This window comes from Artemia franciscana, chromosome 9, assembly GCF_032884065.1.
Source record: "Artemia franciscana chromosome 9, ASM3288406v1, whole genome shotgun sequence".
In the NCBI taxonomy this organism is placed as follows: Eukaryota; Metazoa; Arthropoda; class Branchiopoda; order Anostraca; family Artemiidae; genus Artemia; species Artemia franciscana.
In genome coordinates this window covers 50,344,332-50,371,355 of record NC_088871.1, presented here as the reverse complement: position 1 = coordinate 50,371,355, position 27,024 = coordinate 50,344,332, and the positions used below count along the sequence as shown (strand labels likewise).

Here is a 27,024-nt window from a genome sequence, read left to right as displayed (position 1 = left end):
AGTTAAGAAATGCCAAAAAAGCGTAGAAAAGAGCCATTTTGGCAAGGAGTAACCCCTCCCTCCCCCAGTTTGCTAAAGTGGCGTTTTTTCTGATGTATCTGTTGGAAGAGATGTAAATATGGAAAAAACTGAAGAGGTAATCAAAATCTCTAGAACGTTCCCATTCATAGTCGTATCCAGGGGGAGGGGGAATTTGGTTTTACTCTCCTGAATTCTTTGTCCTGCTTGTACAAAAGTAACAAAAATAGATGGAAACAAATTTTTACACACAGAAATTTTGGTAAATACTAATATTTTTTGCACCCCTTCCGAATTTTTTTTGCACTCACCCCCCCCCCTTCCCTAGATAAAAATTCTCGTTATGGTCATGGTCCCAAAAAAAACGAGAAGCATACATCTAGTCTCCACTTGTATGTGTTTTTCTTCATTTTCTACCTGGCCAGTATGTGTATATTTCTTCGAGGAAAACTTTTTGCAGATAGGTCTGTTAACCTAATGATATAGTTTAATTTTTCTGAAGGAAAATAATGCCACAATTTTTCATGTTGTTCTGTTCATCAGTAAGTATTTGCTTATATTTATATGAAGTCCTAAACAGGTGGTCAAGGCCCTATATTTGAGACAAACCAGGTGACAGCTTTCGATGCAATGATGTTTATGTTGCTAAATCAGTGGCGTAGCCAGCAGCGCCAGCACTCTACAATATGGTTGAGGGGAGCAATGAAAAACTTTATTGCTGATGTATGATGGAAAAATAAATGTTTTTGATAAATGTCTCATTTCGTGGATAAAGAGTCTGAACCCAATCTTAAACCCTCTCCCTAGCTACTTTGGAGGGCCAACATCTATGGGATAGTTAGTTTTGTTGGCTTTACATAATCCGAAAGAATTTTTTATGCCAAATAAAGCTTTCATGGTTTCAGTTTAATTGAAACGATCCGGTTGCATGTTTTTTCGACTCCAATTTTATTTAGGGTTTTGTATTTAACTTTTTTTTATATTGTTGGTTTCATAATTTAGGTTGTTATATTGTTTTGTATTATTTCTTAATTGTCACTGTCCATAAATTATAGATAAGCACTCTTTAAGATTTTATTTGATGCAGAAGCACTGCACGGGGGTATTTCTACTTCTTGGGAAAGCTTGTTAGCTCCCTAGGATTGGCCCTCCTAAAAGGGTGGCAGTAATAAGTGCCGACAGAGATGTTTCTACAAAAATTTGCACACACTTAAAAAAATAATATTGGGCAAAAATAATGTCGTGTGTTTATTAGTTCAAAATCGTACAATTTGTAGGCTGTATATTTTTGAGTTCTAGAAAAGAGGAACTCAAAAATTTACCATTGCTTTTCGTGGAATGTATAATTCTTTGAAGATTACCTATTAAGTTATAGACCCTAGCTTTCTTTGTAAAATACTTAGGTACTTGTCTATTATATAATACACACTCGAGAAGCTGAAGTTTGGTTAATGCTAATGAAAAAAAAGTAGGTAAACATTTCACAATAATTTGAACATCCATGGTGAGACACTATATTCTATCACTAGTTAAAGCAAACTAACCAACGTCCTCAATAATCTCGTTAATAATAAACTAAAATGAAGTAGGTCAAGAATCGCTTTAATAATGAACTTTTCTTCGTCTTTGAGATGGTCAGCCGACACTGAAGCTCAAAATTTAATAATTCACAAATGACCTTCACAATTTTGCTAATAAAGCAGCCTATTCTATTTTCATCATATTTTATTATCATCAAACTTCACTTCTCGAGTGTGTTTTATATAATAGACAAGTACCAATACTTATATCATTATAAAAAGTTACAGATTTGACATACACACATAATTTCGAGTTCTCGCCTTATGAAGAACCAAGAACATCAAAATAAAATATTTTTTGTCCCCTAGGCACATCCTGTTTCTATTCATAGGTCTACCTAAGAACCCCGACTTTCCTAAGATTTTTCTTTTGGTTATTTCGAATCTATAAAGTTATTAGGGCAGTATCTCATTTTCGTCAGTATCGCCACGTTCAAACGTAAAAACAAGTAAGCAATATTCAAATTTTAAGCAGCATGTTGATTCCCGAAGACTACTAGACCCTCAAGGGAAAACTATACCTTCTTAAGGTGCTTGGTGTCGATACTACCAAAACAGGCATAATTGCATAGGGAGATCTTTTTCACAAAAAATTTACTTTCCCATTTTTCCTAACTTTCAAGATATGGATGGTTGCCCAAGTTTCCACTTAACCATTAAAACAATCAAATTTAGTTTTCATTGCCCATGGTACTTCAAAAAAATTATTTGCATTGTAACTATTGTGTTCCCATGAGATACGCGAGTTGGAGATGCATTCATGATTTTCTTTTTCTTTTTTTTTTATAACGACAGGCCATAGACGTCGGTAAATTCGAATTTACACCTTTTTAGAAATAATTTGGTTAGGGATACTTGTTAAACACGTAAGTGGGGTAGATAGCTTTTGGGTCGAGCCCTCTCCACCGGATACTTTTAAATTCTTAAGATTCTTCCTTTTAATTTCTTGATTTTATAACTTCTCAATTCCCAAAAATTATTGTTTAAACAGGCACACAGGCAAGACACTTCATCAGAGGGAGAAGGCCTTTCAATCCTAGCCCTCCTCCTACTACTACTACAACTAATAACTCACCGCAGCACCAACCCGCCTGAGGCCAACACAGCTACGCAAAGTCCTCCTCCAACTCAATATGATCAAGGCCCCTCTCTTTACAACCTCCCAGGACGTTCGCATTTCCTTTAAATCTTTATTTATGACGTCCTAGCCCTCCCTCCATTAATATTTAGATCCTCATGATCTTCCTTTCAATTCGGCTCTCCGCTCTTGTTTCACGCTAGTGAAAATTTGCCGCTCTTGTTTTAATTTGCACCCCAATTTTTCTGCCCAAATTCTTCGAAAAGTACACCGCAAAATATAATTTTACTTACTTAAAAACTACTTACAGAGAAGGGGCTTTGGAACTAAAAACAGGCTAGTTATCCGAAAATACAGGAAATCTTAAATATTTCAATATTTCAGGGTAGGATGTATAATCCGACCCCTTTGCTTAACTCCATGCGTTAATATTCGATGTGCTAATACTACACTACAGAGCTACTTTAGTGCTTAAAGCTAGTCTTGCTTCCTTTAGGACTATCTTATTTACTATGTATTCGATACTACATCTGTTCTCGTCCACTTTCAAACTTTTTGATCCACACTTTCTAGATAATATATTTTATTGCTTAAGATTTCATGTTTAAAACACAATTATCTGGAAACTTTCTTCGAGTTTTTGGAAGGTCTTGTAAATAGCATAACTTTTTCTTTCCATCCTTTGAGTGGGTGTTGACATTCTCGGAACAGACGTTGTGCTGAATCAGAGTCAAAGAGATAGCCAAGGAATTTTGTTTATAAACAAAACTAAGGTAACATGGATGATTCGTGTTTTATCTTCATCCATGAGAAGAAAGAAAAATTACATACAGCCTATCTTGAACGTTTTCAAATCACTGAATTGCTGCGTGGTTGTTATTGGACATATGGACAAAAAGTGTCCTTTTTGGCCAACCATCTGGGGCCAAAACAAACAGGCTGTCCCTTACCAGGGTGGGAAAAGAACGTAAGGAAGGACTTAAAGGAGGTTGGAACTCCATGGGAGGAGGTAAGGTGTGAAGCTTTGAATAGATTGAGGGGAAGTAGAAGCATGCCCAGCTGTGTTGGTCTCAGGTGACTTGTCGTTAGTAGTAGGAGTAGAATTCTTATTTAGGGGGGGGGGAGATGAAGTAACAACAACATATCGATAAAGCTATTTTGGTGCTTCTGTATTATTCAGAACACACTCGAATAGTTTGGCGCATGTACGATCTATGCAAACCGGTTTCATAGCCACAAAGACAAACAACGGTTGACAGAATGCATTCGACTTGTATAATTTGGGCTATATGCTATATTTGCACATTGCACATTAGGGGGATGGGAGTAAGGTTAGGTTTCTTTACCCCACACCCCCTTAATATGTAAATACATAGCCTAAGTATATCATTATATAAATTAAAGTATTATATTTTCATCATGTTCCGGTATACTTCATTAGGATTGACCTAACTTCACTTCTCAAGTGTGCTTTGAATAATCCGAGACTACTACTATTTTTAATATTAAAATAGAATTGGTATTTTTAGGGTTAAAGTAGCTACTATTTAGTGGCCCGAAAACCATTGTTCCCCAAGCCAGGAGTCCTAACCTTGGGAAGAGGGGGTCGCAATCCATAAATAAGGAATCGTAAACAGTAAAAAAAAACAAGACTATATGCAAAACAGAATTACTTTAAATATCTGATAAATTTTAATCAAAATTGCAAATACACACATTCAAAAGAAGAAAAATTAGAAAATGGTTAAACATGTATCGATTTATAATTAGTGAGATGATTAGTGTCTATCGATGAAACAAATAATAAAGTTTGTATTCGCTGTCGATTTTAAGGACATTCTGCGACGGCCTTAATCATTTTGTATTTTAGGTGGGATATGGGGTTAATACGATAAAATGGCTGAGAAAGGTACTTAACAGTGTAGGGCTTACACTAGATGCGTAATGAGTAGGCTACTGGTTATTTGAGGTGGTAATTGACCACGAGAATTTTTAACTTATAAAAAATTATTGTTTGGAGGGTTTCAGTTCCTCTTGGGGGAATGGAAATGGACGAAAACAAATTGGATGGTTAAGATTGAAAATCTAGAAACCGAAAACGATTGTTTTCCCCTTTTTTGCTCAAAATTGAAAATAAAGCTGAAAAAAGTCTCAATATCGTCTTTTGTTCACAAACAGTGCCCCAAAGATATAGAAACGCTACGAAAACCCGCAAATCTTTGGTAATATCCAAATTTTGAACATTATATTTGTAAACCATGTAATGTTTTACAAGGTAAAGAACATTTAATTATCAGTAACAAAATTCGAAAAGGATTTTTCCAAAAAATTTTCTTCATGGCTAAGCCTAAAAGCTTGTTATAGATTGGAATACATCAGTAGCCCTAAATATCTACTTTGGACATACAAAGAAATAGTGATTTGTTTTCAGAGGATAGAAATTGGGGAGAGGGAGCACAACTTCGGAAGTCTTCACGGTAAATTAAAAGATAAGCCAGATTATATAAGAAACACATTAACTTGCAAAACAGTGAGTAGTTTTTGGAGGCTTAGGCACGACCCTGAAGGTACCCCATCGTTTTTCATAAGTCTACTTTGGGACCTGACATCTAACATAAGAAAATACGCGGGTTTCAAATAAGACCCATAAATTCATATTTTAGCCCCATCCTAAAAATAAAAAAATTTTACCCATCGCAAACACATTGAAGTAGTTTTTTTGTATAACAGTGGGGGGGGGGGCTATTCACTGATATTGTTCCGGCTAGTCACTGATTTTGGCAAGTTATTTCGCTCTACCGGTAGAATAACCGGACTGATGAGAAACCTTTGATATTTGCTTACTATCTAGTTTTTAAGTAGACCTACATGGGTATACAGAAATTCTTATCTCGTAGCTGCAGAATAAATTGGTAGTGGCTATGATTTTTTTTTTTTTTTTTACATTATAGTGTTCTTTCCATGTATAAATTTGGTCCGCATAGTTCCGAGCGGTTGGCACTGACCAGCTAGAAAAGACGTGAAACCAGGGAATCCGACAAGAATCTTGAAATGCACAAGCGCAGTTTTTGTTGGTCTTAACCTTAATTGTTTGTTTAAATTTATGTTTCATCTATTCATTTAACTCCGAAAAAGGGGCAGATGTCGGTAAGTTTATGGAAAATATACAGAATTACTTGAAAATTTGCCAAAACTTTGGGAATTCACAGAGAGAAAGTGTTTGAAGCCCCCCTCCCGTGGTGCATATTTAGTTTGTTGTATTCATTTATTCTCAGCAGATTTCAAAATTTGTAGCAGGGAAAAGGGATCAGAATACATGGGTGCAAACTTCAAGTAGGAGGGGAGAGGTACATTAGCCAGCTCTACCTGCAATAATCTTTTTGGAATAGATTCATGGGTAGGAGTTTTTTTTTGAGAGTGGGTGAAGGTTTGTGGGAGAGGACACAAACTAAAAGAGGTTAAAAAACAACACCTTATATTCATAATAAAAATAGCTATAAATCTCGCTTATATTCTGGGGGTATGGGCGAAGGCCTGAAGACTCATTCACGCTGTGCATTTGCCTACCTTGGGGGGTGGAGATCGTATAAAAAGCATGAGCGGGCTACAGAGGATCCGTAAATTTTTGTTTTCACGATTTATACGATTTTGTTTTCACGGTTTCACGATTATGACTAAACAGGACTGGGGTACTTAGTTTACTTAGGTAGCAAGTTGTTTATAATATGAGTTGCAAATGCTTCCTCTAGATGTATTTTCGTGTAAAGAAAAAAATGAGTTGAAAGAAAAGATTACACACTTCCAAAAAATTCCAAAGTAGATCTGAAAAATTTAAACTTATGTAAATTGGTACTGAACTTAATTTAAGATTTTTCGAATTTTGCGAGTGCTTCTGGAGAAGCTGTGCCTTCAATAATAGTAGCAATCTGAAATTCCTATCGTGCCCATATTGAAGCGCCGAAGATTCCCTTCTATGTAATTGCTTATTTTCTTTGGCCTATATATAGAGCTACACATTTTGTATTATCTGTGCGGTAATCGTAAGTCATTTATTCACAACTGTTCCACTCAATTATCTAGTGCGAAGACGCCCAACAAGAAGGCCAGATCTCTTCCATATAAGGTAAATGTATTCAAACGATCTGGTTTTAGCTTTGTCGACAATCACATGGTCAAAATTTTACCGTTGAGTGTTTTTGGTGTAGAATTGCATCAAAATGTCCAGCTCGAAAATCAGGGGACTGAAAGTCACTTACCCCCCTCACAGAAGGAACACATGACTGGAGACAGTCAGGTACATTTACGACAGACAATGCAATCTGTTTTCCTTTAATTTAATATAGCCGAGGACTTTAATCTGAATCATTTGATTCGAATAAATGTTTCTTTTTAGGTCTTTGCCCTGATTGGCCAGATTGGAGCCCCAATGATGCTTTGCAAAATGCCACCGAAGCTATGGGTCTTGCTGATGACTGGCTTAGAATCCCACAGGTAAGGAATTTGGTTTATCTGGCTGTTGACTCGTTTACTGTCGAAAGTTGCCGCTGTTATGTCTTCAGGTTTTTGAGATTCAAACAAGTCTGAATAAAGTTCTTTTTTTCGACTGTTATTTTTTTTTTTACAAAAAGCTATGTAAACATAATATATTTTAGTTTTGAGGACGGCGGCTATTTCTCCTATAACCAAAAGCTCGGACCTGTGCCTAATTATTTATGTGCAGAAAATATATAAGCAGATAGATCTGCGGAAAACATTCCCCAAAATTTGTATCAAAGGAAATAAAAGTGAAAGGAGTGCAGGCTAGCTCAAGATACAAACCGGACTTGCTGTCTTTTCATTTTGGAGATTATACACTATTACCGTGATTCACAAATTGTGCCATTTTTGTTACTCACTCACTTCCCCCCCCCCCCCCCTTTCGTCGCTTCATGTGTTGGTATAACTTAGTAATTAATATTTAACTGCTTCCATGTTTTTCAGGCAATTTATGGCTTTGGGGCTACTGCAAATATTTATTTGGCACGATTTATAATTAAATTGCCTTTTTACTTATAGTCCAGGGAACGTGTGAAAAAAGGGGTCAACCTTAAACAAAGGGCTATCCGAATTATTCTTCCACTGCCCGACTGGATAAAATGTGCTGATTCCGAATCCAAAAAGTCAGCCACTCTAGCTCTATCGTAAATTTTTGTTATTTATGTTGAATTTGAGGCTTAGTGAAAAAGTTTTGATTACGTAAATACAATAAAATGTGATGATATGTGTCATCTATTGACGACGGTTTTCTTTGCTGATAAATGTGAAACTAAATATTTGAAGTCGAAATGATTGTTTTGGGCCCAACGCTCTGAGGAAAGGTTGAGGGAGAGATAGGGCCCAAAGGCGTATGGTAAACTTGGTTGTAGAAATATTAAGAGCTATTCAAAAGTTTCGTATTCTTGTTTGCTACCATTGGCCTCAACGTTGCCGGCACCAACTGTTTTACCTTTACAATTATCGCTTGCTCTGGTACGTTTTAAGACACGATTTTTGTAAGAACGTCGCAGCGTCGAACACTTGTAATTACAGTGAAACATTGAGAAAAGTGATGGCGGTGCCGATGATCTACTCTGAAAACCCTGGTCGTAATTCTCCTTCCCACACAATCTAGCCAATCAAACAGTTTGTGATAACGAACTATAAGTAAGGAAAGATGTGGGTAAATAGTAACCGAAACTCTAAATAATTTAAGTTTAATATCAACAGATACATCAAAAGAATTGGCTTTTTAGGCTTATTCCAAATATATAAGATTCTATAAGTTTAGTATTATTCATCAGAAGCCCTGAGACAATTTGCCTGATTTTCGAAAAAGGGCAGAAACTTGACTAAAAGTCAAGAAATCTTAATGAAAAAACCCATAATCGATTCAACGTATCAGGGAGCGTTATTTTAGAGGTTTGAAGCTTACATCTGCAAAAATGTGGACTTCTGTATTTTTTTTTTGCCTGAAGAAAGATCACGGATGCGTATTTATTTGTTATTTTTTCTCCAGGGATGTTCTAGTGCCCTTTTTAAGTGACCGAAAAGATTGGTCACGCCCCCTTTTTCCAAAGTCATCCGATCTATATTTTAAGGCTGCCATTTTGTTCAGTATTGTTGAAAAATCTCTATGCCTTCGGAGGTAACATGCCCCCCACAATCCTTGGGGAGAGGTCTTTAAGTTGTAAAATTCACCCATTGCACAATATATGTTATTGGGAAGCATGAATACATTTTTCAGTTTGGGAGAGATGCATTTTTTGCTTGGGGGATTTTCCTCTTGGAGAAGTTTCCCGTGGGTGAACTTTTCAGGGTAAATTTTACACTGGGAGAATTTTCTAGAATTCCAATATGAAATTCTTTTTATTTGTCTTACTTTCTCATTACCGACTTTCTAAGATTAAATGCTAAGGTTAAATATCCGGGATAAACTTTCACCACGATTGAATTGTCTAGAGAATCTTTCCGCGGGAGGATTTTTCCATGGAGGAGGAGACATGTTACCTGCAGAGGTGCCTTTTGGGCCAAATCTTGCGATGGGCATGGGGCATTTGATGGAACTTGAGACTTCTATTATGAATCTAACCTACTTTCAAAGTTTACAATGATTAATAGCAAATAGCATAATTACCCCAAGGGTCGTCAGGTAATTACGCTCTTTGGCTAATAGGCGTGCAGTTAGTTCAAATCATTTGAACAGAATGGATTAATGTTGGATATAATGGATAATTATGGCTGGAAAAGGGCCCTTTGTGGTGGAAGCCTGGGCCCCCTGGAAAATCTGGGGTGGGCCCACCATCGCTTTTTGGTGGGAGCATGGTTGCCTATACATACTGCCCAGAACTTCCAACCTTTCCGAAGCATTTCTTATAGCGAAACTGGTCAGGACTTTTTTCATTTTCTGCAACATCACTTAAGATAAGCATGGCCTTCTCTCCAGTTTCGCTAATATTGTTTTCTGTAGAAGCTGAATTCAGGAACAGTCCGGAAATATCCTGGATATTTTCTTCGTTTTGTGTGATTCAATTATGTGGATTTTTCTTTACTATAAATTCGTGAAGCTGAATTGTATTCGTGAAAGGTGAAGAGGAAATTAATTTGGTCAAAAAGGGTGTCACCGACTTTGAACCTGGCTGCCAATATATCCCACCGACGGCTCCCAGTTTTCCATGACTAACTTTGAATGAAAAATATCGTTCACAGTCTCGCTTCGTGTGATAGACTAAAATGACCAATCAGTCCTTATCTTTTCTTGTTCAGACAGTGGATTGGCGTTCTGCCAAATAGAATGCAGTAATCAGGCTCCTCAGGCCGATGTCCACTAGCGGCAGGTACACTTTACGTCCCGCAGCCAGACAACATGCAGATGATTGCCTGCTTGTTTTCTGTGTTGCTAAGAAAATAATATTTTTTTTACTAAACGAGGTGTCTGTGGCTGAATGCTGATCGTAGGATAGTCTTTAGACCTGCTCCTCCTCCCATGCCTCACACCTTAGTTTGAGGTTCTCGCTAAATACCCGTCAAATGCTATGGAAGTGTGTCCATATCTTTGCGTCACACAGTCAGCATATTTGGTATAGATATTTGCGTATATGCACACATCTATAATTTGTCTTTGGTTACAGACCTTCAACTTTGTGCCAGATCGCAATGGCGAGCTCTGGTTTATCCACTAATCCAAGGGCACCATTCGGCTCAAATAACAAAGGGGGCAGGAAGAAGAGTCCGTGATTGAAATGGTCTGGAGTTTTTCACCTGAACTCTTTGCAACAGTGACTAGCCTCTGAAACATTAAAGTAGGGTCGACGGTAGACAGTTCTGCTCCCTGCTTCAGGTTACTTAGCACTCTCATAGTAACAACAGATGCTTTCTTCTTGAAAGAATAAATGTTGGTATCTTTTACAGTCCTTTCACTTAGCTACAGCAAGAGAAAAAGGCTTTGGATAAATTTCATTCAGCTGTACTTCAGATGCAAAGACATTTCTACTTCCTTTACTGACGCCCAATAAACTGAAGTTGTCAAAATCGTAAATTAAACTGTATTCAAATTGTCTTTTAGGACGCATATAATCTTGATCTTGTTCTAGGTGGCAGTGCTAAGGTCCTTTGTCTTTTTTTGTTTCACATCACACCCACTGTGAACCTTCTGTGGCATTGTTTGTGATCGTCAAGAACATTTACAGAACGTAGAAATGGGTAGGTCTATATTCTTGCTAAAAGACGGATGGTGCGCAATATCTCAATTGTAAACAATAGCACCTTCTTTGCTACTAGCTCAATAAAAGTATCCATTGTATTCCCCGCTTGCAGCGCCTGCCTTGATTCAAGAAAAGTTTCTGTAGTTCATGATTAAAAAAACAAGTAGTTGGTCAAAAGTAGAACTTCTTCATGCCCCCTGTTTTCTTCCTCAACTTGAGCAGAACCGTACCTGTTTCAACGGAGTCCCTTTAGTCGTAAGGCTAGCCCATTGGTGAATGTCCAAAATCCCTTTTTTTCCTTGGATTTAGTCAGCGTTGCAAGTCAACTTTTTCAGTTTTATGCAAGTTTTGATGGTGACAGGTCAGGTTTTTAACCCATTTCTCAAATTTATAAGCTTGCACAAGGCTTATAAGCTTGCACAAGACTGAAAAAGTTGATTTGCAAAGCTAATGGAATCCAATTAGACAATGAGGAATTTCTGTCATTCACCGGTAAATGTCGGCATTAACCAGATTTAGGACATTCACAGTAACATATATATATATATATATATATATATATATATATATATATATATATATATATATATATATATATATATATATATATATATATATATATATATATATATATATATATATATATACTAGCTGTTGGGGTGGCGCTTCGCGCCACCCCAACACCTAGTTGGTGGGGGCGCTTCGCGCCCCCCCCAAGCCCCCCCCGCGCGCGTAAGTCGTTACGCGCCATAATAGTTACGCGCCATTGTAGTTGTGTCCCTATGTCCCACCTGTTAATATAGATAGATATATATATATGGTTTTAACTACGTAAAACTTGCGAATATACAACATTCTTTGCTGTCCCATTGTCTTTGCATATAAATAGATTGTCAGGTTTACCGACTCTTGAACATGCAACATATAATGGTCCATGGGAAAACAATCTGTATTCAGATCTATACCTCATGATTCTAATGATTGCCCTTGAGCTTTGTTGATGGTGATTGCTAATCGACCATTCCCTGTCCCGGTGTCCCGGTCGTCATTTACATCCCCCTGTTTCCCCCGGTGTCCCCGTTGTAGTTGTGTCCCTGTGTCCCGGTCGTCATTTATATTCCCTGTGTCCCGGGTCCCGGTCGTCATTTGTATCCCGGTGTCCCGGTCTGTATATACATTCGTTTTTTAGTTTTGTTTTTCTCCTTTATTTTTTTCCTTTTTTTTTCTTTTTTAGCTTATTTAGATTTTTAGATTTTTTAGTTTTTTTTATTAGTTTTTAGTTTTTTTTCTTTTTAGTTTTTTTGTCCCGGTCGTCATTTATATCCCCCTGTTTCCCCCGGTGTCCCCGTTGTAGTTGTGTCCCTGTGTCCCGGTCGTTATTTATATTCCCTGTGTCCCGGTCGTCATTTGTATCCCGGTGTACCGGTCTGTATATACATTCGTTTTTTAGTTTTGTTTTTCTCCTTTATTTTTTTCCTTTTTTTTCTTTTTTAGTTTATTTAGATTTTTAGATTTTTTAGTTTTTTTATTAGTTTTTAGTTTTTTTTTGTTTTTAGTTTTTTTGTAGTTTTTACCTTCTTTTTAGTTTTGTTAATTTTTTTTTTACTTGTGTCCTGGTCGTCATTTATACTCCCTGTGTCCCGGTGCTTTGTTGATTGCTAATCGAACATTCCTTTTGTCCTGGTCGCTTTCTCTTTGAGTGTCGTCATTTATTTTTTTCTTTTTTAGTTCTTTTAGTTTTTACCTTTTTTAGTTTTTTTTTAGTTTTTAGTTTTTTTAGTTTTTTACCTTTTTTTAGTTTTTTTAGTTTTTTAGCTTTTTTATTTTTTTTATTAGTTTTTAGTTTTTTTGTAGTTTTTGCCTTTTTTTAGTTTTTTTAGTTTTTTAGCTTTTTTATTAGTTTTTAGTTTTTTTTGTAGTTTTTGCCTTTTTTAGTTTTTTTAGTTTTTTAGCTTTTTTATTTTTTTTATTAGTTTTTAGTTTTTTTTGTAGTTTTTGCCTTTTTTTAGTTTTTTCAGTTTTGACGTCACCTGATCCAGTTTTTTCAGGTGACGTCACCTGATCCACGATCCACAGATCCACAGACAACTTATTTTTATATATATAGATAGTTTTTTTTTTTTTACTTATGTCCTGGTCGTCATTTATACTCCCTGTGTCCCGGTGCTTTGTTGATTGCTAATCGAACATTCCTTTTGTCCTGGTCGCTTTCTCTTTGAGTGTCGTCATTTATTAGTTTTTTCCTTTTTTTTTTAGTTTTTTATTGGTTTTTACCTTTATTTTAGCTTATTTTTCAGTTTTTTCCTTTTTTTTAGTTTTTTTTTATTTTTTATTTTTTTTATTTTTTTACCTTTTTTTAGTTTTTTTAGTTTTTTTAGTTTTTTAGCTTTTTTACTTTTTTTATTAGTTTTTAGTTTTTTTTGTAGTTTTTGCCTTTTTTTAGTTTTTTCAGTTTTTTTTTAGTTTTTTATTGGTTTTTACCTTTATAGTTTTTTTTAGTTTTTTAGCTTTTTTATTTTTTTTATTAGTTTTTAGTTTTTTTTGTAGTTTTTGCCTTTTTTTAGTTTTTTCAGTTTTGACGTCACCTAATCCAGTTTTTTTCAGGTGACGTCACCTGATCCATCCATCCATCCATCCACAGACAGACAACTTATTTTTATATATATAGATATATATATATATATATATATATATATATATATATATATATTTATATATATATATTATACACTTGAAAAAATTCCGACAGCTAGTGAATTTTCAAATTATTAGTCAAATTATCAGTTCTGATAATTGGACCATAGAATGCCATTTCTCACAGTGTTGAGAAAGTACGAGTATGGAATTAGTATAGTATAGTTATAGTATAGCAGTAATAATTATGCCTATGCACCCACGTGGCTTGCTTCCTTGGCAGTAAGCCCTTGTTACAAATTTTAGCTTATTATCATGCACTCGTTTTTATGGCACTTGGTATCTACCAAGTGACATATAGTGATCGCAAATTCTGTCGGTCTGTCGGTCTGTCGCCCTGTCTGTCCCAGTTTTGCTACTTTAGGAACTTCAAGGTAAGCTAGGACAATGAAATTTGGCAGGCATATCAGGAATCAGACCAGATTAAATTAGAAATTATCGCTTCCTCGATTTGACCATCTGGGGGGGGGGAGTGGTGGGACGGTTAAATCGGAAAAATTAGAAAAAATGAGGTATTTTTAACTTACGAACGGATGATCGGATCTTAATGAAACTTGATGTTTGGAAGGATATCGTGTCTTAGAGCTTCTACGTTAAATACCGACTTTATTCAGTGACATTGCGGGGAGTTGGGGGGGGGACCCAAAATCATAGAGAACGCTTAGAGTGGAGGGATCGGGATGAAACTTGGTGGAAAAGATAATCACAAGTCCTAGATAAGTATTAACATAACCGGAACGGATCCGCTCTCTTTGGGGTAGTTGGGGGGGGGGGGGAAATTCTGAAAAATTAGAAAAAATGAGGTATTTTTAACTTACGAAGGAGTGATCGGATCTTAATGAGATTTGATGTTTGGAAGGATATCGTGTCTCAGAGATCTTTTTTCAAATCCTGACCGGATCCGGTGACATTGGGGGGAGTTGGGGGGGGCCTAAAATCTTGGAAAACGCTTAGAGTGGAGGGATCGGGATGAAACTCGATGGGAAAATAAGTACAAATCCTAGATACGTAATTGATATAACTGGAACGGATCTGATCTCTGTAGGGGAGTTGGGGGGGGGGAGGGAAGGCTTTATTCTAAAAAAATTAGAAAAAATGAGGTATTTTAACTTACCAAGGAGTCATCGGATCTTAATGGAATTTCACATTTAGAAGGAACCCGTAACTCAGATCTCTTATTTTAAATCCCGACCGGATCAAGTGTAATTTGGGGGGGGGGACTGAAAATCTTGGAAAACCCTTAAAGTGGAGAGATTAGGATGAAACTTCGTGAGAAGAATCAGCACAAATCCAAGATATGTGACGGAAAAAACCGGACCGGATCCGCTCTCTTTGGTGGAGTTGGGGGGGGGGGGAGAGAGTAATTCAGAAAAATTAGAAAAAAATAAGGTATTTATAACTTACGAACGGGTGATCAGATCTTAAGGAAATTTGATCTTTAGAAGGATCTTGTGCTTTAGAACTCTCATTTTAAATCTCGACCAGATCCGGTGACATTGGGGGGAGCTGGAGGGGGAAACCGGAAATCTCGGAAAACGCTTAGAGTGGAGAGATCGGGATGAAAATTGATGGGAAGAATAAGCACAAGTTACAGATACGTGATTGACATAATTGGAACGGATCCGTTCTCTGTAGGGGAGCTGGGGGCTGTTAATTTGGAAAAATTAGAAAAATTGAGGTATGTTAACTAAAGAAAGGGTGACCGGATCTTAATGAAATTTGATGTTTAGAAGGAACTCATGTCTCAGAGCTCTTATTTCAAATCCCGACCAGATCTGTTGACATTGGAGGGAGTTGGAGTGGGAAACCGGAAATCTCGGAAAATGCTTATAAATGTCGTAGATATGTGATTGACGTAACCGGACTGGATACACTCTCTTTGGGGGAGTTTGGGGGTGGTGTTCAGTGCTTTGGCGAGTTTGGTGCTTCTGGACGTGCTAGGACGATGAAAATTGGTAGGCGTGTCAGGGAGCTGCATAAATTGAATTGATAAAGTCATTTTCCCCGATTTGACCTTCTGGGCGGCTTAAGGGGGAGGAAAAATTAGAAAAAAATGAGGTATTTTTAACATCCGAGTGGGTGATCGGATCTTAATGAAATTTGATATTTAGAAGGACCTCGTGACTCAGATCTCTTAGTTTAAATCCCGACCGCCATTAAACCTCTGATTTTCCTTTTAAAGCAATCTATTGATTCTTAGAATTTTGCCAGAGCTCATACCATATGAGCTCTTGGCTCTTCCAACCTCGTCACAAGTGCCCTATGAGTTCTTAGCTCTTGTTTTTGTGACAGTAGGTGGAAAATTTGGATATAGTCCTGTCGGTAGCCCAAATAAGGGTCATGTGGGAGTGAAAAATTGCTATGTGTAGCTTCTATAGTTGTCATATCTTGTCAAAAACTAAGATCTTTCCTTTTTCGTCAATGTCTTTGACATAATGTAGATTTGTATGCGGCCACTGGTGGCCTACATAAGGGTCATATTGCAGTTAAAGTTGGTTAATAAACTATCACCCTCGACATTAACAACAGGGTATCTAATTCTATCCTACCAGCATAGTCGAAATAAGCCATTGTACTCTGCGAGTCGAGTCATAAAATTTGATTTAATAGTGTTTTTATTCTCGGCATAGCTGACCTACGACATTATTATTGCAGACACGAAATGGTGTAATTAAAACTGCGGCTATGCAGACAACTTTTTGCACATCTTGGAATGAATCCAATTTTTAATAAGAAAGAACACCATCGGTTTGGTTCTTTTGATTTGATTGGACGATAGATCCCGTCTATTCAATTTGATAAACCATTTTAAAAAGATGGATCATATCTTGGAACTTAATCAAATATAGGATTTTCAGGGATTCCAATTACTAAAGGGAAGCATAATCGCTTTCATATGTAGCAAATTGTTTTTGAATCTGAAAATAGGATTTGTTTATTACTGCTTAAGCAAGGAGATGTAGATTCCGTAACCTTGTGTACACCAAGGGTAGAATGGGAGGAAGAAAGGAATAGCCCTTGGATGCATTGTCCTGTAGACCTCTGGCAGACTATGCAAAGACATTTGCATAGGGAGTTGAGGAAATGGGCCTCTCTGGCCTGAGTCTTGACTCTGTAAGTCTTCTCTTAAAAATACAAAAATTTACTTAATTATGCTATCAGGTAAATACTACAGTGGAAATACCAATCGCTTAATTATCCTATAGTGGAAATATCTATCAGAAAAAAAAGCACATTTGGGTGGGCTCGAACCACCAACCTTTCGATTAACAGTCGAACGCCCTAAGCGTGCGTGGTAATTATACCACGGAGGCTGAAATTTTAGGCGTTTGATGCTGCATAATCCGGGTTGCAGCGGTAACTAGCAACCAAGTAAGAGACGATCACGTCCAATACTAAGAAATGTAATAACCCAAAACTCCTAAAAATAGAGTCAAATCAGAAGAAGAAGTACACCATTAGACCTTCAGTTTTTATAGTAATTAAATAAAAAAACAAGTTTTTTTTAACTGAAAGTAAGGAGCAAAATTAAAACTTCAAACGAACAGAAATTACTTCGTATATGACAGTGGCTGCTTCCTTACCAAAGCCCCGCTCTTTACGCTAAAGTTTGACTCTTTCTCTCAACTCTTCTTTTTAAAACATTAAAAAACTTTATTGTACAGAGCGGGGCGTTGGTGAGGAAGCAGCCCCTTTCATATACGAAGTAATTTCTGTTCGTTTGAAGTTTTAATTTTGCTCCTTACTTTCAGTTAAAAAAACTTGTTTTTTTAAATTTAATTTCTGAACGTTTTTCAATCAATGCATGTTTTGATTTTGGCTCTCCGCAGAGGAATAATTAAAACGTAATTTGTATTGTTTTTTTTTTTGCTAAATGGCTTTCTCATAATTTTGATCGAATGATTTTGAGAAAAAAGAGCGGGGGAGGAAGCCTAGTTGCCCTCAGATTTTTTGGTTAATTAAGATAAAGGCAACTAGAACTTTTAATTTTTTTGCGAATCTTTTTTTTAGTAAAAGATATACGTAACTTATAAATTAGCTTACGTAAAGAAGTTTTGTATTCTCATGTTTTTATTACAGATATGAGGGAGTTCGCCCCCTCGTCAGTACCTCGCTCTTTACACTAAAGCCTAAATTTTGTCCCAATTCATTAAGAATGGCCCCTGAATCACAAAAGCCGTAGAATAAATAGTTGAAATTACTAAAAATACTTTAGCGTAAAGAGCGGCGTATTAGGAGGAGGTGAGCCCCTCATATGGGTAATAATTTCTGTTCGTTTTAAGTTTTAATGCTGCTCTTTACTTCCAGCTGAAAAAAACTTTTTCATATTTCTTTTTTCATTTTTTTTTCTAAATAATGCTTGTAAATCCTGCGCTCCCTTCATGGAAATTTTCTTCCACTATGAAAAATTCCTCGATGGAGAGTTCCCCAGCCTATCCCCCTATTCTCAACCCCTCCCCCAACCAAAAAATCCTACTGAAAACGCCTGCACACTTCCCAATAACCATTACTATATGTAAGCACTGGTCAAAGTTTGTAACTTGTAGCCCCTCCCACGGGGACTGTGGGGGAGTAAGTCGTCCCCAAAGACACAGTTATCAGGTTTTTCGACTACGCTGAATAAAAATGGCTATCTCAGAATTTTGATCCGTTGACTTCGGGAAAATAATTAGCGTGGGAGGGGCCTAGGTGCCCTCCAATTTTTTTGGTCACTTAAAAAGGGCACTAGAACTTTTTATTTCCGTTAGAATGAGCCCTCTCGCAACATTCTAGGACAACTGGGTCGATACGATCACCCCTGAAAAAAAAAAACAAACAAAAAAACAAATAAACACGCATCCGTGATCTGCCTTCTGGCAAAAAATACAAAATTCCACAATTTTGTAGATAAGAGCTTGAAAGTTCTACAGTAGGGTTCTCTGATACGCTGAATCTGATGATGTGATTTTCGTCAAGATTCTATGACTTTTAGGGGGTGTTTCCCCCTATTTTCTAAAATAACGCAAATTTTCTCAGGCTCGTAACTTTTGATGGTTAAGACTAAACTTGATGAAACTTATATATTTAGAACCAGCATTAAAATGCAGTTCTTTTGATGTAGCTATTGGTATCAAAATTCCATTTTTTAGAGTTTTGATTACTATTGAGCCGGGTCGCTCCTTACTACAGTTCGTTACCACGAACTGTTTAGACAGTTAGTTGCTTCACTGGGTTATCACACCATATTTGACTGAGTTTGCTTTCAGATTCCCCATGGTTCGTGTTTTACTCTTTCCATATATAAAGGATCGCTTTGGTTCATTATACGAAGTCTATAGTAGTTCAATATCCATTATTTGTCTTATCCGAAGCACCTATAACGGAAACTTAAGAGTCCTTTGGCTTCAACAAAAACCCAAAATTGATTGACTTGAAAAACAAGGAAAGTGGCTGCAACCGCGATATTCTGCATTGACAGCATCTTTTTTATCCATGTAAGGCCGTCACCAAATGGAGTGAGAAGAGGTCATAGGAAAAGCATTTAAAGGGATTTGAGACTTCTTGGGAGGTGGTAAAGAGGGTAGCTTTTAAATAGAGTGGGATAGAGAAGCATGCGTGTCAGTGTTGGCCTTCCGGTGCTTGGTGCTACGATCAGTTTTTAGTACTAGTAGAAAGGGTAAATTTGGGTGCTACCAATTGGGACTGAACAAAAGAACCTGCACAAATTTTAGACTCAGTGACGTAAGAATAGATGCTTGATGAATTCAATTTCGTATTGTACACATTGTGAAACTATGGTAGCCGATGCAAAACTCCTTGATAATATCATCCTGATATGATTACCCTACAATAATAGGGTAATAATAGGGTGATATTGGTAATATCACCCTATGATAATATCATCCTGCTCGTAGACATGAAGTTAAAAATTTTCATATTGGATGAGGTTTCTCTTGTTGAGTTTCTCTTATTGTGTTTTTCTTATTGAGGTTTCTCTCTTGATCAAAGAAAATCTTGAAACCACAGTCCTTTTTCTTTCTTGTTGAAAAGTCTGTGACGTATGTTTGCAAGTCAATCACGCTTTTTCCTACTTACCCGCCCTTTTAAAACCTGACTAGTATTAAAACCATACTAACCAGGAAATTTGTAGAGAAGAATTTTTTTTTCCACGCGAAGAAAGTTCGTTGTTCAAAACCTGATTGTTTATTTTACATCGTTTTTTTTTTACATTTTCTTGCAACTCTGTTTCTTTACAGTCTCTTACAACTTTGTTTTATACTAGCTCTTTTTCCCTGTCGTTTAATCTGATCCTAGTACACTAAATGTGGGCACTTATAAACCCTATAGATACTTCTATATTGTCTTATGTTGGTGTTCGGCCCCCATAAAGAGGGTTTAAGGGGCGTCTCTATCGCTCAAGCCTTCAACAAGTTTGCACCATCCTACTTTGCTAAAACATGTAAGCTGCATAAAGCCAACTAGACGTATATCGCACACTTCGATGGCTGTCGAAATAGATCCCCTATAATCATCAATACTGTTGTTAAGAAAAAAACTAGTTGTCAGCAAGAAAACAATAGGATTCAGGGATTGAACTTCGCGTGTCTAAGCATCATTTGACGTACCGCCAACACAACCACAAGACATTCTTCCAACGTTCGCGTCGGAAACAGCTTTTATGCTGCGTAAATGATGGATTAGCCTGCTATATTTTTCCGATTGAACTGTTTTGGTAAAACAGAGTTTATAACCCATACATCTTAAATGCGGCTTACTCGATGTATTGATTCTGTTGATCTTAATTTATTTATTTAAAGATACAATTTAGCATGTTAATTACAAATATATATATATATATATATATATATATATATATATATATATATATATATATATATATATATATATATATATATATATATATATATATATATATATATATATATATATATGTTTGCAACTATATATGTTTGTAACTATATATATGTCTGTAACTTGTAGCCCCTCCCACGGGGACTGTGGGGGAGTAAGCCGTCCCCAAAGACATAGTTATAAGGTTTTTCGACGATGCTGAATAAAATGGCTATCTCTAAATTTTGATCCGGTGACTTTGGGGAAATAATTAGCATGGGAGGGGGCCTAGGTGCCCTCCAATTTTTTTGTCACTTAAAAAGGGCGCTAGAACTTTTCATTTCCGTTAGAATGAGCCCTCTTGCAACATTCTAGGACCACTCGTTCGATACGAACACCCCTGAAAAAAAAAAAAAAAAACAGAAAACACGCATCCGTGATCTGCCTTCTGGCAAAAAACACAAAATTCCGCATTTTTGTAAATAGGAGCTTGAAACTTCTGCAGTAGGGTCCTCTGATACGCTGAATCTAATGGTATGATTTTCGTTAAGATTCTATGTCTTTAAGGGGGGCGTTTCCCTCCATTTTCTAAAATAATTTTAGAAAAACTCGTAACTTTTGATCGGTCAAACTAAACTTGATGAAACTTATATATTTAAAATCAGCACTAAAATTCGATTCTTTTGATGTAGCTATTGGTATCAAAATTCCGTTTTTTAGAGTTTTGGTTATTATTGAGCCGGGTCGCTCCTTACTACAGTTTGTTACCACGAACTGTTTAGACAGTTACAATATTGCCCAAAATTTTCGCCTTAATACCCTTAGGTTTATTAGTAGTAGTAGTACCACCAGTAGTTAAAGTAGTAGAAGTAGGAGTACAGTTAGGTTAATAGTAGTAGCAATAGCTTTAGTAGCAGTAGTAGTAGTAGTAGTAGCAGTAATAATAATTGTGGTAGTTGTAGTAATTGTAGGAGTAGAAGCAGTAGTATTATAATGCAAATTTTGTCTTTTGGTTACTTAAACACCCCCCCCCACAACAAGTGTTGTAAGTTTTAATTTCATACACGAAACTATTTCTACGATATTGCTGATTTGCCCTTTTGACAACCTGCATACGGATGTCAGGCTGTCATCCATAGAACCGAAATATTCTCTGAAAATTTCACCTTCATGCCTTCTTAGGTTGCGGTGGAGTTTCAATTAAACGGAAAAAATATATGCATGCAGGTATTTAAAGGGTATATGAGCAATATAGGGCATTTAAGGACATAGGCAGCGATGCTCTATCATAGCTAGTCATACTAATGATATTTTAAAGGAGCTAATTTGATTGAAAATTAAAAGTTCTAGTGGTCTCTTGAGAGTCAAAAGTGATTGGAGGGCAATCAGCCCTTTTCTTTACCTCATAATTTTCTAGACACTTCCAATCAAAATTTTAATACAGCTATTTTGTTCAGCATAGCCAAACGATCTAGTAACTATATATCTAGAACTATTGGGATAGAGTTATGCTGGTTGCCAATGAGACGTCTCAGCAATATACCAAGAACGACTGACGGTATTAAGCTCAAACTTTTGGGTTACTTTTCCACGGAGGAGGGAATTCCAGTATTATTTTAAAAACAGTTTGAAATTAAATTCTTTCTCAAATGAAAGTGCTCTAAGAAAAATGTTTACCTGGAATCGCCCGCTAGAAATTTTTCGGGGGAAATTTTCAGCTAGAACGGAATTTTCCGGGGGAGAGTATTTTACGCAGGAAACAGTTTTCCGTGAGGGGGAGTCGGATTTCCCGGCATTATTTAAAAATAGTCAGAAATTAAATTAAAAAACAAGGTTTTTTCAACTGATGTAAGCAGCAACATCAAAACTTAAAACGAACAGGAATTATTAGTATATGAGGGGGTTGCTACCTCCTCAATACCTCGCTTTTTACGTTGAAGTTTTTTTTAGAACTTTAAAAAATCTTATTGTTCTAATTAAACGGCCCCTGTGTTTCAGGAGACGTTCTTTGGGACAAAAACTGGGAAAAAAGTGAAATTTTAGCGTTTTTAGTGTTAAGTTTTGGTTTTCCCCCTTATTTCAGTTGCGAAAACCTCTTTTTAAAATTTAATCTTGAGTTGAAATAATACATTCCTGTAATAGGCAGTCGAGGTAGTACTTGAGAACCGCTCCTACGTACCCCCCCCCTCTGCCTATGGAAATGTTTGTGAAAATGTGCAGTAATCCTGTTGTTTGAGTACAGAAATGTAGATTTTAAGTGCAATCCCCCCGCCCCATTGACATTCTTCAGATACTCGCTAAAGTGTTCACTGTTTGGATATCGCTGTGTCCAAGAAAAAAGGTCTATTTCGCTTTTTATTAGTTTAGAGGATAGGGGAAAAAAGGGTTTTAAATCATCACGTGATAACATTTTTTGCTCGAGATTTTAAATAAAAACAAAAGCTGAAAAACATATAACGCAGAGATGAACATTGTAGCTTTCCTAGGGTATATAGTACAATCTGGTTCATAGTTAGGGCTGTATCCAGGATTTTTCCGGAGGAAGGGGAGGGAGTTTACCAAACAAATATTTGTTTAAGAGGAAGTGGGGTATCAAAATAACTTTTGTTAGGGTGATTAGGTATTTTGACCTTCAATTTAATATTAGAAAATCTTTTTTACAGGGAAAATGGTCTTATACCTATATTTTAAAACCGATAGCCTACGAGTTGTATGAATATTTGAAAGGGGGGGGGGGCAGACCATGTAACCACACCCCCTGAATACGTCCCGGCATGTAGTACATACAATCATTACATAGACTGCATTCCAAAGTGAAAAGGAGCGAGATTACTCTCCCATACCTTCGTGTTAAAAAGTATATCGTAGTTGTATTGGTTTATTTTTGTGTCGTATTTTCATAAGTCAATCACATTACTCCTCATTTCTGGAGATAAACATAGTCCCCTCTTTTTAAAACCGGGTTGAGCAATTTTCAGCGACAAATCTAGACCAACAAAGAAATGAAATTTCTGGAGAGGCAAATAGCTCCGCTTCTAAAAAATCCGATTGGTTCTTTTGTGAGAAATATTATGCCAGTAAAAAGAACGTCTTGAGTTGCAAGATTTTTTACAAGTAACTTGCCTGTTTCTCTCTATCTCTTCTATTCTAATGCATGAGCCGTCACTGTATGTAAATCTTAACCATTTGTATTACCACCATTTATTCTAGTTTGTCAGTATATGGGCTTGAAATTATAGTGTCTTGCTCAACTTTGAGGTAAGATTATAGGCTTTAACTTTCAAACGTCGTTAGCCCGCAAATGTGTCACGTACATAACCAATTTAGCCACTTTGGATAAGCCTTATTTGGAAGTCTTATTTGTATATATTCTCTTACCTTAATTTGGCTACTACAGAAAAGCAATAAGGGGAAAGAAAAACCTGCTTATTAGGAATTCTCTCATGAGCATAATTAGTCGGATATGCCATAGTGTCTAGCGATATTCTGTACCGGTATTAAAGCAACCTTTGTTGCTTCCAAATTCACTAATCCTTGACTTGGAGCTAAAGGAAAAATCACATTTTTTCGACTCTATTATTTATTTTGTGGGGGGGGGGCATATTTTTCTCAATTGATTGAGAAAAACTTTTGTATTTCTCCTTGCTTCTACTTGGAATTATATTTTATTGGAAAATTAATCCCTTTATATTTTTTTGACATAGACAAATTTCGATGTAATATATTCTTTGGTTATTATACTTGAAGAAAGGCATTATTGCTACACCGAGTCCAAAATCTTGGAAGGGATTTTTAAAGGTTTGGGCTATTCTTATGGGAATATTGTTTTATGATTGTAATTGATTCTTTCACCAAAAATCTAGGTTCCTTTATAGCCTTTCTTAATATATTTTCCTCGGGAATTTTTAAGGAGGAACTCTCTTCAGAGAGTTTTAAGGAGGGACTCTCTTCAGAGAGTTTTAAGGAGGGAAGCTCTTCAGTCCTTTTAAATTGGGAATTTCCCTTTCCTTAGTGCGTGGAGGAATTCTAAAGCATGTTGGTGTAGCATACATTCTTTTTCTCTTTTTTTAGCTTATCAAACCAGAGGAAATGATTGACCCTAAAGTAGACGAGTTGTCAATGATGACTTATCTTTCTCAATATCCCCATGCAAAAGTCCAGCCTGGTGCCCCTCTACGTCCTCGAACCAACCCTGGAAGGTGAGACTTTTCACGTAAAGTTTTCTTTTCTTATAAAACTTTTTTTCTTTCTCTTTTTATAGGTTTCTCGTTTATTATAAAAATTTACATATTTGACTTTTCTTTATTGTGGTTGCAAAAAGGTGTTTGCATTGAAGTTTCAATGTGAAACGCTGACTTAATTTTTATGCTAATTCCAATATAAAAAAAAATCATTAAGTTTAATGTTACCCATCAAAATCTACAAGCGCGAGAAAATTGGCCTGATTTTCAGAAACGATGGAAACACCCTCAGAAATCTTCATGGAAATCACGCCAACAGATTCAGTATATCTGAGAACCCTACTGTAGTGGTTGCAAGCTCCTGTTTACAAAAATGTGCAATTTCGTATTTTTGGCCAAAAGATAAAACACTGATGCTTGTCTATCTGTTTTCTTTCTGCTAGTGATCGTATCGAACCAATAGGCTTAGCAGATCAGGAAAGAGCTCATTCAAACGGAAATCAAATTTTCTAGTGCCCTTTTTAAGTGATGGAAAAAGATTGTAGAGCATCCCCAAAGACATTGCTTCTTTTTCTCCAAAGACATTCGATCAAAATTTTGAGATAGCCATCGGATTCAGCATAGTTCAAATGTCCAATAACTATGCCTTTGGGGAGGACAAGATCCCACAGAGCCCCTGGGAAAAGGGCTCTAAGCTACAGAATTTGCCCATTCCTCACTTATAATATTCGTTATTGGGAAATGTACGGATTTTTTTGGGGGATGGGAGATTTTCTACCTGGGAGGATTTTCTGCCAGGGGGATTTTCTATTGGGAGTTAAATTTCGGGAGATTTTCCAGGGAAATATTACACGGGGGAAGGAAGTGGATTTCCTGGCTTGATTTGAACAATGTTAAACATTAGACTGAAAGTAAGGAGTAACATTAAAACATAAAAAGAACATGAAATATTCCATACGTGAGGAGTAGGGTACCCCTTCCTCAACCCTCTATCTTTACGCTAAGGTTTGACTTTTTGTCACAATTCATTAAGAAAGACTGTTCAAAGACAAGAGTAGTTGAAGTAGTGAGAAGTGTTTTTAAAGAACTTTAAGACTTTGACGTATAGATCACCGGGTTCTTGAAGGCCGCCGACTTTCAAAAAACTTGTGAACCAGGCAGTGAGTGCCAAGCGTGGCAAAAATATACCGAGCGTGGTGGAATTATGCTTGGCGTTGCAGGGACTATGTCACGCATAGTGGAGTTGTGCGGCCCCCTTTGTGCCCAGAGATGTACATCAACTGGTGGAGAGTGGGTAATTCCTCATTAAGGGGTGTCCCTGCTCTCCCTCCCTCCACATGTTATGCTCCTATCGGTAGCCTAATAAATAAACAGTGTGTAACCCTTCTGAGAAATGTAGTGAGAGTCTTGTACGAGGAAAGATGGTAGAAACATAGATTTTTAATGTCAAAAGAATGAACAAGACCAAAAAAAAAAAAATAAAATATAAAAAATAAAAGCAAATACATACGGAAAACTACCGAATGCTAGGATTTGAAAGCACTACGCAATGTCAAATTAAGTCTCCGTTTTCCTTATTTTTTAAATATTATAGTTTTGCAAGTTTTCGTGTAGCCAACTTGAACAACAAATTTCTTTTTCTTATTTCAAATTTCCTGATTTTTGAAAAAGGGGAAGTACCTAACGATTTTAAGAAAGCCTTAATTAAACCACTGTATAAGAAAGGTGATAAGAGTGAGTGTCGCAATGATCGAGGCATTTGTCTGGTGTCTATAGGTAGCAAACTACTTAGCAATATGATACTTTTTAGATTGAGAGATGCTGTAGACAAAGTTTTAAGAGAAGAACAGTGCGGTTTTAGAAAAGGTAGAGGATGTGCCGACCAAACTTTTACTCTTCGTTTAATAATTGAGAAGTGCTTTAGTTGTCAAACACCTTTGGTTCCCAGTTTTATAGATTATGATCAAGTTTTTGATTCTGTTGATAGAAGAGCTTTAGCAAAGGTTTTATCCTTGTATTGTATACCAGATAGATACATTTAAATAATTACTGCTATGTACGAGAATGAAACTGCTGCGGCTAACGTAGGAAATGAGGTTAGTAGCTGGTTTTGTATTAAATCAGGAGTTAAGTAGGCTTGTATTCTATCCCCTTTTATGTAGATCATTTTGATGGATTTTGTCTTCAGGAGCACAGGAAAGGCAATGAGAGACCACGGAATCAAATGGGGAGGAAAAAAAAACTCTCCTGGACTTAGATTATGCTGATGATTTAAACACTCCAGATGAAAGTGTGAGCAAACTGAACGAATTTTTAGAGGTTTTGCGAGTTCAGGATGCTAGAATAGGTTTGAAAATTAATGTTTAAGAAGATGAAAAGGTGGCGTTGGGAAACGAAAAGATTGATCAGGTGGGCAGCTTCAC

General features: G+C 36.5%; 1 protein-coding gene across 1 annotated transcript in view; it reads left to right on the top strand.

Moving 5' to 3' along the window:
* The window catches only part of LOC136031519 (filamin-A-like), a gene marked incomplete in the record, with an annotated part of 349,909 nt that overhangs the window by 57,505 nt on the left and 265,380 nt on the right, over window positions 1-27,024 (top strand). The window contains 2 exon segments of the mRNA XM_065711189.1: window positions 7,070-7,167; window positions 24,492-24,619. Coding sequence (XP_065567261.1) covers window positions 7,070-7,167; window positions 24,492-24,619 — 226 coding nt within the window.